Source organism: Anser anser (assembly GCF_964211835.1).
Source record: "Anser anser genome assembly, chromosome: 3".
NCBI classification, from domain to species: domain Eukaryota; kingdom Metazoa; phylum Chordata; class Aves; order Anseriformes; family Anatidae; genus Anser; species Anser anser.
Genome location: NC_139722.1, coordinates 117,303,384 through 117,318,589, shown reverse-complemented (window position 1 = coordinate 117,318,589; position 15,206 = coordinate 117,303,384). Strand labels below are relative to the sequence as shown.

The 15,206-nt window shown below is 41.9% G+C and overlaps 1 protein-coding gene across 5 annotated transcripts in view; it reads left to right on the top strand.

Moving 5' to 3' along the window:
• Nucleotides 1-9: 9 nt before the first annotated feature.
• Nucleotides 10-15,206, top strand: part of USP34 (ubiquitin specific peptidase 34) — a 129,956-nt gene continuing 114,759 nt past the window's right edge. For 4 of the 5 annotated variants that reach the window (XM_083829696.1, XM_083829697.1, XM_083829698.1 and 1 more), the window contains exon 1: nucleotides 10-824. In XM_083829696.1, coding sequence (XP_083685822.1) covers nucleotides 782-824 — 43 coding nt within the window. In that variant the 5' untranslated portion in view covers nucleotides 10-781. Of the gene's footprint in view, nucleotides 825-2,708; nucleotides 4,901-15,206 lie in introns of those variants that run through there. The other variant, XM_083829699.1, reaches the window with a different exon arrangement.

Below are 15,206 nucleotides of genomic sequence, written 5' to 3'. Positions count from 1 at the left end.
GCTCCCTTCAGGCCGGAGGTCCCGAAGGGCCGCGGCCGCTCTCCTCCCGCCCGGGCCGAAGAAGCAGCCTCCAGCTTAGCTCAAGAGTTTAATAACGGCGAGGGAGCACAGAGCGAGCCCGGGTGGCTCAGCAGAGGCTGCCCGGAGCGGCGGGGCAGCGAGCAGCGCGGCCTAGCTCCCCCCTCACGGGAGGCGGGCAGGGCTCGGCGCTTCCCGCCCTACCCGAGGCGCGCGAGGTCCTGCAACCGCCGCCGCCATTTTAGCCCGGCGGCCTCGGCTGCCGGCCCGGCCCCTTCCTCCTCCTCCTCCTCCTCCTCCTCGGCTCGGGGGGGGGAAGGCGGGGCGAGAGGGACGGGAGGAGGGACCTGGCCGCCTTCTCCCGCTGCCTGGTCGGAAACTGCCGAGCTGAGCCCGAGCGCCCCGTCCCCCCCTCGCCGCCGTCCCCTCCTCCTCCTTCCCCCTCAGCAAAATGGCGGCGCGTGGAGCCACTGGGAGCCAGTGAGTGACTCGGCTTCTCCTCCCCGCCGCCGCCGCCGCCACAGGCTCATTTGCATTGATCAGCCGCCCCATCCCCCCCTCCCCGATCCCAGACCAGCCCCGGCCTCTCCCCCCTCTCCCTGCCCGTCCCTGCCCTGCCCTGCCCTTCCCTTCCCGCCCCCTCCCTCCCCTCCCCCCGGCTGACCCCCGCCCCGGCCCCCATCAATCATCAATCAGCAGCACCGAGCGGATCAATCAATGGTCGGGAGGAGGCGGCGGCGGCGGCTGCTGCTGTTAATGAACAATGTGTGAGAGCTGCGCCGAGCTGCTGGAGGTGTTAAATGAGAGTAAGTGCGGCCGCCCTCCCCTGCTACCCTCCCCCCCGGCGCTCCCCGGCCCGGCCCGGGACCCCGCGGCCCCCGCAGGGGCTGGCTTACGGCCCCGCTTCGCCTCCTTCCTCCCGCCCTTCCTCCTCCTCCTCCTCGCCGCCAGGCTCGGGCCTCCCGGCCGCGGGGTGGCCGCCGAAGGGGAAACCTGCCCGCTCCGCGGCTGCCCCCCCCCCGCCTTGCCCTCCTCCCCGAGGCCTGTCCCCGTGCCCCCGCATCCCCCCCGTTTGGCCGAGGAGCCCCCCCAGGTGTGTGCGTGTGGGGCCGGGCGGGGACGGAGCCCGCCGCCGGCAGCCGCAGCGGGGCCTAGCTGGCTCCGGCTCGTTGGGGAGCTGCCCGCGAGCCGCTCCGGGGGCTGCTCAGCAGCTGGAGGCCGGGCCTGGGCCGGCCGCCTTTTAAAGCCGGCTCCGAGGGCTCGTGCCTGCCCTCGGCAGCCCGCCGTGAGCCGCGAGGCCGAGGGGAAGGGACGCGGCGGTGGGCGCCGCTTCGCCACCGCCTGTGAGGGAGCCGGCGCCCTGAGGAGAGCGGCCGGGCTCGGCGGGGGAAGGAGATCCTGGGGGCTCCGCCTCGGGGGTGCTCTCCTGCTTCCCCCCGAAGTTTCCCCCTGCACAGGTGCTGGCTGAAGAGCGGGCAGGGCCTGGGGGTGGCACGGCAGGTAGCCCCCCGGCGATCCCCGTCTCGTTTGGGGCACGAAATCCCCTCGCCCCCCCTGCAGTAGGCCTCGCGTGTCCCCTGGAACCTGCTCGCGGTGCTCCGCGGGCTGCGGGGCACCTTCCTCCCTTCCTGGGCCGTCTTGGGGAGCTGCTTCCTGAACAAAGACCCCAAAAATATATTTCTGGGAGATGCCGAGGGATTTAATCAACTTACCTCTTCAAGTTGGTGATTAGTGGCAACTTTAGCTATCTGAAATCTTAAACGTAAACATTTTCCTGGTCGCACACCACAGTCGGTTTAGAAGCAAATCAGCTTCCAATAAATTGAAACACAGAATGCTTCCTAGAATGGTACCCGGGTAGAGCTTTCCTTCTTTTTTTTTTTCTCTTTATTTAAAGAAAAACTCTCGTGAGGCCTAATTGCATGTGGTATTCATTCTTTGCTAAGATCTATCAGTAGGTACTATGATAGGTGAGAGTTGGCCTCTTACTTGCTGGGGAAATACGATATTCAGCAGCAGTCAGCATTTTATCTGGAAAGCAAAAACGTGTGTGTAAAACTAACTTTCAGGAGAGTCTGGAGATGGGAATAAATCAGATTAAAAGGTTAATATCAGAGAACTGCTGGGTCCCTAATACTGCTTGTTCAGTTGGCTAAGTTTCTGATTCTTATATCTTGTTTTGAACAGTCGTTGGGATGTTTACTTAATTTAGCATGTGTATCTTATCTTTCTCAACTGCAGAGGTAGGGAATACATTGGTATTATAGACTGAGTGCTTATTTAAACAGTAGGTTCAAAATAGGTCTAAATTATCAATGGTGCGCCCATGACAACTGTTTGCTGGAAGAGATAACTTCAGTTGGTTTTGATGGGCTGATACGTAATCGTTGTTTAAACTTGATCAAGATTGATATAGTTAAGTAGAAAAAAAATGCAGTGTTAAACTTGGTATTTTAGCAAATCTCTGAATTTCCAGTATGAATTTATTTCTAGGACCGTTTCGAGGTAGTTGGGATGCAGGCATGTAGATATTCCCTTATAGATAAAGTAGTATCATAAATCACTACAATACTGGGTTTTTGATAAACTATGGTCTAGATAATATAATGGATGGTTCTGTGTAATTTAAAATACAAACTTGCTATTTACAGCCAAATTTTCTTTTCATAAATAGCAAGTTTGTATTTTAAATTACACAGAACCATCCATTATAGAACCATAGGGAAATTGTGCACCATTGTTGTTGTATAATGAACTTCCAGAAATGCTGGTCAAATAACACTGGATTTGGTCTTCCATCCAGAGGAACAAGGACGCTTTAAGAAAACATAAATACTTTGTGTATGTGTTTGGATACTGAGACATATGATACGGTGCATTGTGTATGTCACCTGCATTCCTGCTATGAGAAGGATTTACAAGGGCGATATACTTTTTTTGTAACTTCAAGTTGTATTTTGTGTATTTCTTAAGTAATATTTAATCTTAATGTACAAAAACAATGTCAGGTCTTGGTTTTTAAAGCATTGCAGCAAAAATGGAAAGTAGTAGTGAAGAATGAGGTCATGCCCAAAATGTGTGAGCCAGAGACTGCCAGCAGTTTCCTTTTCTGCCCGCTGAGCATTTGGGATTGCCTCTTCACTGAAACTACTGAAACAGTATTTTGAAAGAGGTCCAGGAAACATCATCTACTTTGTTTTAGAAATTTCTTGCTAAACTAAATATTTTTACAGAGAGTACATACTGCCATTTGTCTTCATTTGCCCTAATGTTTACAAAATAATTATTTGGTATCAATTGTATGACAGGTCGCTTAGAAAGTGAATTGACTAACAACTCCTAATGGATTGTGTGGAGAAGAACACATGGGGAGCTCCAGTTTTCCTCAGAAAAAGTTAGCAACTTATGGAGGACAGAAGGATGGAACTTTGTGATTCTGCACGCAGCTGGGCATATTTTTATAATAAGCATATTAGTTCCTGTAAACTGTTAAAATATTAATCCACACCCCATCACAGTTTGCAGAGCTAGAGCTTTTGTCTAGCAGACACCTTTGTGTAGGCCCAGGGTTGTCTCGCTGGAGCTTACTGCAAGATTCGAGGTTCTTAGGCCTGATTTTGTAACAGGTAGCCAGTTGGTAGGCATACTTCTACAGTGTTTTCAAGTGCCAGGTGAGTTCTTGTGGAATTGGAAAACTAGTTTAAAAATGTATTTTGTTTGACCAAAGGGGTGTGTGTGTGTGTATTTAACATGAAGTTTCATTACTATACCTTAGCATGACAAGCAGGCAGTGTTTTATGGAGAGAAGCAGCAGTGTTGCTTTTTCTTACAGCATCTTTACTATCAGCAGTTGATCTAAGTATGAAACCCAGTAAGTTCCCTGATCTTGAGGATCTTTCCTAAGAAGTAGTAGCAGTTTCAAGTTATGATTTGATACAGGAACTCCATGAAGCACAATGTCATATATGAAATAGGCTTTAAAGCAGTTTTTGTATTGCAAGATCTGTTGCTCGCTTGAATGGTTTAATTTCTTGCTGAGCACTCTAGGTGTGTTAGCATCACTTAGTTTTCCTAAGCAAGGTTTAATAGAAGTCTATATAGAGGGTAGTCTGATTTCTGAATTAATCTTTCTCAACATAAACACTTGAAGTAGCCTTATTTTATTTTTATTTTTAAAGTTTAAAATAAGGGCACTTACTTATAAAAGACTTGACAGATTCTCATGAGAAGGGCTCGTTTAAATGTACTTGCTTTCTACAGGAAAAGTATGTAGAGGACATTATGTGCTTTTATGTTAATTTCTAGCATTCTGTATCCTAAAATGAACCCTGGTATCAATACGCTGTACATTCCTTGGTTTCTTTGGATGCCAGTTCTTGTTAGTTTAGGAGGGATTATATTGAGTTTCATTTGTTCTTCAGTAATATTTACATTGCTGTGCTGTCCAGAGGCCCTGATCAGGATAATTCTGTTTTGCTAGGTACTATGCAGATATTCATATAATCATGAACTAATTATTAGTTAACTCAGAAAATACAAAAATGTAACATAAACATGTATTTTTCTCTCTCAAGTCTCTTACACCACAGTGTTGCAGGTCAGTGTGTCTCACAGCGGTGGTTTCCAGGTATCAGCAAAACCATTCGATCGTTGGACACCTACACAGCCTTCACTTAGAAGTGTGGAGTACGTGATGCTCCATGATATAGGTGTTTAAGATTGCTGATGTGTGCCTGGGACTGCCTCTTCTGAACCTGAAGTGGAAATCTGAGATTCTCATACTGGTCCTGAGTCAGCTGCGCTTGTAATCCCGGCTGTGACATGTCGCAGAGAGCCTCGGTTGCCTAAGAGGCTTCCCTGTGGGACCGCAGCGGGTGTTGATGTATGTTGACTTAAAACTCCATAGATGGTTTCAGTTTACATTTGTTATGTTCTTCATGTTTGGTTTGTTTTTATAAAAGTGTTTGTTTGTTTGTTTTTTAAAAAAAAAAAACACCAAACTTGGAAAATGGGTTTTGGTATAGAGTGGCAGTCATGGTTTTAGGTAACATTGGCAGGCCTAGGTTATTTGCAGTTCTCTGGTTCTGGAAACTTAGGTGTTTATTCCCAGCGTTCTCCTTCACTTTCTTCAGTGATTGCCTCTTTAGCCCAACTGTTTTAGTCTAGCAACACTGAAGCCTTATAAAATCAGTTCACATTGATTAGTAGAGGCTTCTAGATATTGTTGTTACACAAGCTTTTAGGCCATATTTGTCATTATGTTTTTTCTTAAATATTTTATAAATCATTTAAAAAAACCACTGAACACAAGTGAGTTTACTTAAGCATGAGAGCTGGATGTAACACTATACATGGATGTGCTACTGGATGTACTACTACGGATTTTAGTCTTCTGTCCATTATCACTGTCAGCTAGGCTGCAGAACTCCTTCCAATATGATCAGGTCCATAAAACACTTGAGATACTGGAGTGTTTTATTGCTATTTGTATAGTTCAGGATAACCCTTAATTTGGATGCTGAAGATGCTTGACCTGTCTTCTTGTCACGGAATCCTGGCGTGTGGAAGGTACAAAGAAGAGACTTAAAGGTGGACTCGAGGTGTTTACCGTGAGGTAGAAAAGAAATAAATATATTCCAGAACAATGCATTGTTCAGCCTGGTATCTGGACTCTGGAGAGGATGAATATTTTATGTTGTAGATGCATGCATCATGTATTATTTTAGATAATACATATATTTTATAATAAGAATATCCCAAATGTTGCATTATCAGCATCACTCAGTCTGTAAGAGCTACTGTTGGGCAAGTGGCTGACTGTAAGCTTTAGTATCAATTATTTGACTACCCGTAGGTTTTTGTGCAGTTCTAGAGTTTTATCGGACTATTCGACTATGCCTATTCATCTGTGCAAGACTTCAAGACAGTTGCCTCTGCTGCATCGTGCCTTTATTTACTTATTTAAATTCTAATTCCTCAATGTTTTTACGTTCAGAACGTTTGCAGAGATTCCATTGGGGAGTTATCGGGGTAATTCCCAACTTTATGATGCTAACCTAAATCTTTGCTTTCTTCCATTGAAGAAAAGCTTTATAAATTATTTATAAGCTTTATATTCACTGTCTTCCATGTTTACTTTTGTCTTTGATGCATTTAAGGGGATGAGCAACCAGACTTAGAGGAAAATGAAAATAACTTTTTCTTCATAGCAATATTTCCCAAATTGTAGTTATCATGGACTGTGGTGAAGTACTGCTCCAAATAAATCAGAATAACCAGCGGAAAAAAATGAGAGGAGGAACTTATATCTTTTTAACCGTGAACTGTTAAAGCAAAAGGGAAGGTGACGCTAAGATAAAATAGTTTTTACTTCTTGTTTGTAATTGCAAGGCAATTGAAAGATAAACTCTGACTTTCATAGCTGAAAGGCTTCTATTTTTAGCGAGATATTTCAGCTTTTGTTCTGTACAGTGATTTTGGTTCATGCTATTTGATGTGATTAAAAATGATTTTGTCCTGAAACTTTTCCTGTTCAGGCTGCCGAAGACTGGTTCTTTCTCATTGCTCAAGCCGCTTGATCACTGATGCTGAAGATTAGTTACGTAAATCCCATTCTGTTGAGTTTTGTTGTGAGTTATGGGCTGTTGACATGTATTTGCTGAGATTTTTCTCTTTGTGTATAGTGAAATCTTATCCTTAAAGCTTAGGGAAGCTGTAGAAATTGACTTCCTTGCGTTTGTTACCACATGTCATATTAAGGAAATTCATTTGTTTGGTTATAGTAAAGGTTCACAAGTTTTGTGCTGTAGATGCTCTCCCCCCTTTCTGCTATTGGGCATACACAAACTTTACGGTAATTCCTGCTTAGTTATGTGAGTAACTTTAGTGAAATTCAAGAAAGAAAGAAAAACTCTTTCCATCTCTTACCATTTGACTTTTTAAAAAATATTTGAATAGCGTGGAACTTGAAGTCATTTCATTCCCTGTGAAAACTTCTCGTTACTTTTTCTTTCATGTCTTTTGGTGCTGTATGGCGCTTCCTCTGCAAGGGTAGTTTTCAAGATGTGGAAATCACAAGCAATTCCTGAGACATGTCCAGGGTGTTGTGTTGTGGTCTGTTCCAGATTGTTGTCAGCCCCACTCCTTGGGGAGACCAGCCGCTGTAAGTGTCCTTAGATGCTCAGCTGATGGGGTGCATAGTGGGACACTGCTGGTAAGAGGACGCTTGGGCTGGGAGCTGTGTGCTGCAGCTGGGGGGGCAGGACCTTGGAGAGCAGACGCTGGCCCTACTTCTCTGCGCCTGACCTGCACTGGAGGTGTTGCCTGGGTGTTTGGAGGACCAGAGGTTTTGTTTCCTCTTGCATGGAGGGACTTATATGGCCTCAGGGGGGCTTAGGAGACTTCCTTTTAATTCGTAGAATTCTTTTTTGTATATTGTTTCTGCCATGCTAAATGGTAAGATACGTCCCTCCATTGTTAATACCGATTTTTCTTTTTGCGACTTTTAATTCCTCACTACTTTGATTTGTTTCTCCATGTCATCTGCAGTTTACTTCTGTATTCCTGTGTTCAAGTAAGGTTGAGTGAGAAGAGCAGATCTTGTGTCCTGCAGTTGTGTTCTGTAGACAAGTGACGAGCAGTTTGCAATTTGGCATTTTAGAAATTGGAAGGGGAAAGCAGTGTTTACTGGGCTCCTGTTATTTCTTGTATTTTCTACTTTGAGTATTTAGTTTCACCTAAGTACTTGATAATATTCCTACTCTGTCCAGTGCCTCATCATTATTGCAACCCTTCTATTAGCTGTCTTTCAAAGTTGTTCTTTTTCTGTCCTCATGATTTTTTCTATTTCTCAGTTTTCCGTTCTGCTTGTCTGTATCTCTTTCTGCTCTTCTCTGTCCTCCACCTTGCTTTATTATCTTCAGTGTTGTTGTATACATACAGTTTTGTCCCTTCATGTTTCACTGTTTCCTTTAACAGTCTTCCATAATAAATTTTTCCCCTTTCCTGTGTTCTCTTGACCACTGTCTGCTCAGGTCTCATCTGGAAAAGATGAGAAATATCAGTCAGAAGTTTCCTGTGGATGATGGCAGCACTACGGTGGTGTCTTGGTGCTTCCAGCAAGTTCTGTTAAGTCTCCTGCTGTACAGAGCAGAGCTTGCTAGTGAGGGAGATACAAATTCTCAACGTGCGTGTGGAATGGCTTTTGTGATATACTTATGTTTAAAACAAACAACAACAATAACAAAACATTAAGGAAAAATAGAAAAAGGAAGTTTGCTTACTTTGTTATATACTTTGCTTTAGATTTGCCAGTGCAAGGAGCTAGTAAGTGAGGGTTTTTATAGGCTAAGCCACGCATTTATAGTTGTCAGGATGCTGGGACAACCTGAAAAGTAATCTTACGCTCTTCAGAAGAAAGTGGTTGTGTTGATCATTGAATGCTGCATATACGAATGTCATGCTGCAATTAAACGTACTTGTGGCTATTTAATTTATGTTGTTTAAGCATATGTTGTAACTTTTCTTTTTCCATTTTGTGCAGCAAATTGGTGGTTTCTATAATCTGAACTCTGAGAAGAGGTGAGAAGCCATTCTTTTCACCCTGTGCTTTGCACAGAAATTGATTTGCAATCTGAATGCTTAACGTGAACACGCAACTGTCAGGAACTCTGTTGTTTTCTTAATGCTTCATTAAAATACCCAGCTTATTTATAGTTTTACAAAGCTTTCCTTTGTGAATTTTCCAGATCTGGTGTGTTTGGTGAAAGGTGAACTTCTTGGGGAAATCTGGTGCGAAGGAATTACTGCTATTTGTGGATTATATTAGAAGAGGAAAGGCTTATCCTGTTTATCTATACATACTTCCATGCATGTGTGTAGAACTCCTCTGGGAGATTTAGTGCTTCACTGGTTGAAGAAGTTGAAACTTGTTGGAATAAGTCCTTGTGGAAAAAACGCCTTTGAGTGTTGCTTTTTTTTAGCTAATTTGTAGAAGGTCTGTAAATGACTTTGTGCCTCAATTGTCTTGTTTTCAATCTCTACATCTGCATCCACACAGCAGATTGGTTCCCATCTAGGAAGTGAGTGGCAAAGTTTTAGTAGTTGCTGTTGTTTTTCCCTCTCACCATACTAGATCAATGTAGCCTCCAATTCATTGCACATTAACTGACTTGCACTTGAAAATTTTTAATCTATGTAAATCTATACAGAAACAGGCAAAACTTGTGTATGAAAACTGAAGTGAGGTAGAGCATTGTGGTCTTAAATGTGGTAGCCAAAAGGCTAGCTCTGTACATCACTGTTAAGAATTGTATAGTTTCCTAGAGAATGTGCTATTTCCATACATGCTGTGCTAGTGAGCAGGCAAGGATGATTTCTTGTAGCTGCCTTTTAGCAGGTTCATGAAGAATAACTGAAGCACTCAAGGTTTCTGCAGGCCTTGAGAAAGTTTTTTGTTCCTGCTATGGAAGCACATCACTTTTAATTTCTCGTTTTGTCTAAAACCAGCATCCTTGAAACTTGAAGTATTTCTCTACGTTCACAAGAGCAGATGTTCCACTTTTTAAGCCACAAGTGGATTTTTCTTGAAAAGGCAGTCTGTTAGCCACTGAAGTATACCCCTGGACAAAAACCATGGTTCGAGAAGTCGTGTGAGATTAGTGTGAGTGCTTTATGCTGTGTTGTGTAGGGTTTGCTCTCTCAGGCTCTGTACTGTGCTTCTCAACCCATTTGAGGGGAAATTAATAATTTTTCATGAGAGCTTAATTTAATTGTCAGGAAACAGTCAGTTGCCTGTTTATCAATCTGTGACACATGACTATTAAACTGCTCTGAATTTGTTACAACACAAACCCCTTTATTCTTACCACTACTTAAATCGTTTTCTCATGTTCATGGTGTGGGGAGACTGGGCTGAAAAACTAGAGTTTTCCAGAGTTCTCTTCTGCTGGTTGTCTCAGTTTTTGGCAAATCTAGTGATCAGTTTTCATTCCAAATTCTCTGAGCATCAAGAAAACTGACAGCACTTTCTCCTACCTCTGTACTCTCTGCTTGGAGGAGCTATGGACAGTGCTTGAAATAGGCAGTGGCATGTTTGCACAGGAGGACAGCTCCAGAAAAGCAGTAGAAGGGTCAGGATATCAACATCTACTGGGGAATTTGGGAAATCATGTCTGGGAAAGGCTTGCATAATACGTTTTAAGCCACCCTTTTCCATCGCTTGGTATCACAGTTAGGAGGTGTGTGGTGGAATTGCATCCTAGGCTACCCGGCATCCGTTGACACAAGTCTGAGCAGATGTTTATTTAAGTATTTTGCTTGAAACTACTATTGGATAGTGCTGGGGAATGTAAGCTCAGAAACTCAATGCAAGTAAGTTCTTTTTCTTAGTTAAGGATGGTCTGCATTTTTGCTGTATTGATTGGTTTCTTGCTTCTTTCACAGGTAGGAATACCCTGCTTCTTAGTGTATAAAACAGTAGGACTTTTCCTCTGAGACTTTTTGTTGAAGTTTTTAATTAGTAATCTCTGAAATTGAGCTTACACCACAAAGTATTCCATATCATAAGTCTCAGTGCTCTGTCTGCTGATATAATATTTAAAACAGACACATTCTGATCAAATTGGGTTTTCATCGCTAACTGAAAGCTCACCGAGTCTTAACAGCAATATCAATTTGAATCCTTCCAAAGTGGGTTGGCTTTTAGGTTGTGTGTAGCCATAGTTATAGATTTGACCTGTGTGCACTTGCTGATACTTGACTTGCAAAATACTTGATTATACCAAAATGACATCTGTAAATATGTCTTCTGATGGGAGTGCATGCTGGTCGCGAAACTTAATGCGGTCTTGGAGATGTTTGTATAGACCACAAACATTGCCTTTAGCAGTTTTTCATTTATTTTGGCCTACTAGCTTTAAGAAAAAAAATAATTATGCACTGCAGTAGCCAATAAATTGCTGAATATATGATATTTGAGTGAATTATTAAATACAGATTATTTAGTAAAAGTGACTAAAATTTGAGTGTGTGTTTGAAAGTTGAGAGAGCAACCTTGCTGCTTGCCGATCCTTTCTCAGTATTTTGATTTTCCTTTCTGATTAAGGGTTGCTTGTGTCTGTTTTGATGAAAACAAATAATGCCTTGGAGTTCAAATATTCAGCAAGCTGCTCTTGGGCTTTCTGGGGAACTGCCTGAAGCTGTGTTTAGTATAATGACACGCTGCACGTTTATCGTTCTTATCTTGTTGTTTAAGCAGGCTCAAATATACTTTGTAAGAAATAAATTAATATTTGTCTCTCAGATTTTGTCCTTAAAAGCTCAAGAACAATTTTTAGGTGCTTTTGTTATAAATCTGTTTGTACACGGAGATGGATGCAGTTGTGGGCTCTGGCCTTTTTTTCTTCTTGTGGGGGGAAAAGCAATTGTTGTTTTCTGTAACTGATTCATAGCGTGCCAAGTAGTTCAGCTAAACTAATTTGCAAGGTTCCCTCTTGAAAATAGAATGCTTCCTGGAGTACTTCTTTTAATTTTTGCACTCCTTGTTACTTTTAATTAAGACTAATAGAAAACCTCTTTAGCTTTTGGAACCTTGTTCGTGCAATTACATTTTTATTCTACTTGTAAAACAGTTTGATAAACTTTGAGATCAGTGCTTTCACTTTAAAGTATTTTTAAAAGTTTCAGAACTGGGGTACATGAAGAGAAGTCGTTCAAAACCACAGTCATTCAAGTTGTGATACTATTTTCTAAGGTAATGCTATTAAAAAGAAAGAATGCAAGTAAGTACTTCCATTTTAAGCTGGAGGTAAGCAACGATTTACCAGAGCATTCATTTTCAGCATTGTCAGTGTCAGCCCTAGCTTTGAAGTTTATGTTGGAGTAATAAGTGATATGCTAGGAAAGTCTGGTTTTATGCAGTAATTGTCCAATCCTGAATTGATTCCTTAAGAAACTTAAAGTGGGCATTGTCAAATATTTATGATGGGCAGTCTGACTCTGGGTGTAGTGTACGTTTAGGTGATGTAAAGCAGACCTGGTTGTATGGGAATATGGCTTTAACTGAGCTGATTTTTTTTTTCTATTAAAAGGAGTAACAACTTTAATTTGAAGATGTACTCTTCTCAGAATTGTAACATCTTATTTGAATTTAAAGATAATTTATGACACTGAGTTAAAACAGGACTCTGGAATAAGACTTAAAGAAATGTAATTTTTTTAATAGTTTTTTTCCTTAGTAATGTATAACTTGCCTTTCCCTGGAGAAGCAGGGGCACAATATCTTTGCAGATGAAAATCCTGAGACAGTAGAAGTACTAGGAAGTACAGTGCACAGGTCTCTTCATAGACATCTCGCATCTGACATGACCAACATATACCTTTATATATGCTCATAAACCCTTCTGGACCCAGGCTTACCCGTGCTGTGCCACCAGGATATTGCTCCCCTCCCTTGGGCTTCCATGGAAATGTAAGAGCTTAGACACTGCGCTGGGCCTCTGCAGGCTTTTGGTATTGCCCGGGTTCTCCCGCTGCTGGCATAACCCAGCATGAGTTGTGGATTTCACACTCCTACCTAGTCTGGGTCATGTTTCGATTGCTAGGTAGTACTGCGTGGATGCAGTGTCTGGACTTTGAGCTATGGCTGACTCTGAGAACTGTGTGGGTTCACCACCATGTAGTGTCTTAAGCTTTGCTGTGGCTGAAAGGTGCAGTGCTTCTCTGGGCCTGAGCTGACTGAAGCAGTACAGTTGTGTTTTGTGTTTCAGGTGGTATATCTAAGATAAGAGTTTATCTAGGTGATAATTCATCCTCACTGTTCTGGGTAGGACCAGTTACAGTGTCCCGGGTAAATTATCCACTGATAATCAAGCTTCGACTGCATTAAAAATAATTTCATGTGGAACTGTTCTCCTCAGAAGCAGTTGCTGTGGCATATTTGCTTCAGGCAGGTGAAAGTCACATGCTGCTCTGAATAAAGACAATTGTTGGTTTTACTAAAGGTCCACGGCCGTTTTAAAGGGGCATTTTAATCCAGAGCAATTGTGACCTAGCACGTGGAAAGCTTCATGATGGCAACACTTCTGAAAGATGAGAATTCTTAAATTTCATACAGCTTTTCAGTGTCAGCTTCTGCTGTTTTGCTCCAGACTGCCTTAGCATTTTACAGTAAAAGGAAAATAGGCCTTCGCTGGAGAAGGTGAGGGAGATGGAATGGAAAGGGAAATGTATGTTAAGTGAAGAGAGTGAGATTCAAAGATAAAATAACTTCGTGGTATTTGCAGGGAACCAGGGAGATGCCTAAAGATAGAAATTACCTAAGATCAGCTGATTCGCCCTGTTCTGGTGAAGCTGTGTCTTACAAGAGATCTGTCTGATGAACATACCATGGCCAGTGCTACTTTGTATACCTATGCTGTTTGTTGGAGTACGCAATTAAAATAAAACCCCTAAGGCCTTCTGAAGAAGGGCTGTGAGGAACCACACCGAACAACTGTGACTGCTTTTGGGGGTTGCTGGGGCACCTGCTTTTACCGTATGCTTTTGCACGGCTTCTGTATTTTCATTCACAAGAACAGACTGTTTAGACTTGCAGAACTTTCTAGTATTTCTTGAAATTGCTTTTATGTTTAAAAGTATAAGTGTCTGACAGAGGCCAGTAACTTGATCGTGGTTTGTTTTTCTAAGGAAATGAGACTTAAAAGGTTTGTTAATTCCCATCTTTAAGCTACGATGTTGTCTCTGTAATACTTGCTTTGTAATCTCTGCTTGGAATTACAAGTTTGCAGGAAACAATGAAGTTGGAGCATTTATAAATGTAAGAAATTTAGAGTTAGATTTAGACTTAAAAGGAATTCAGGTACATTCTGGTATGGAAGTGGGTATAGTTATCGGTATGCTATGCTGTAGTGGTATGATGAGGGTGGGCACTGACAGCTCAGTGTCATGAATACATCATAGAGGCACTCGGGAGCACCTTAACCATATATAATTTTATAACTGCAGTATTTTGAGTGACAGATCTAATTTTTCATGTATGAACCATGGCACTTGAACAATATTTCTAATGCTGAAGAATTAACTGACTATTTTTAGATAATAGTATATCCTTCGTAGTGTTCCAGCACTTTCTGATTATGTATATCCAGTCAATATTCTGGGGAGGTTTTATTTTATGGAGACTCTGGAATGGAAAGACTTTTTTTTCCTCACTGAAAAGTTGTGGGGAAGCATGGACAGTTAAACTATTGCTGTTGAACTTCAGATTGACACCGTCCTTTTATGTATTCATCAGCAATGGCATTGTAAAGGTCTAGAAGAACTCATGAATAAATTTAAGGCAATCCTGAATCTTTTTTTAATAAAAAAGGAGGAATTCCAATTGGTGAAGGAGAAAGGGAAAGGGAGAGGCTAAGCTCTGGCTGTCGTCTGATTTACTATCAATCATAAACAAAACTCCAGCAAATAATGAAAAACATCTCAATGCATGTATATAAAATATTTACTGGTTCGATTTGAATGATGGTAATTCTATACAAGGTTATGTATATATTTATTTTAAGATTAGTATTGTTGTCCTAATACTATTTTGTTTAGTGCGTGGCTCTTATTTCCTCTATTTAGTCTGTATCGGGAAACAATTTCTGAGAATAATGTCCATTTTGAAAGTGATCTATTCTTTCCCATGAGAAGCTGATATCAGATGAGGCCTGGGGGAAGGGAGCAGAATCCGTATACAACCAGAATGTGTTACAGGTTTGAATGCGTAGGAATTGTAATTTTACTTGGTGTTCTCTGTTTACCTCCTCCTTTTTAGTTTTGTTTCTGAAAGTAGGGAAAATACACTTTTAAAAATGATTATTTTTACTTGCCATTTGGTTTTGTGCTTAGTGTGATAAGTGACCTTTGGATATAAGATATTCCTTACAAGTCTAGCATGGTGGTTGTCCTTGAGGTCTAATTACAGTCTGTTCCTCTAGCTCTGAAATTCTTGCTAAAAATGCACTTATGACCTGAGCTTCGTTACTTCACAGTTGAAGTTATATTGTCCCATTCTTTGCAGCTTTTATATTTTTCTCATCTACTGTAATGTTTTAATAGCTTTATTAATAGACTTTTTCCTTGTTTGGGAGATAGTGTTGTTTCTAGTACTGTAAAATACCTTTAACAAATCACCCTATCACATCACT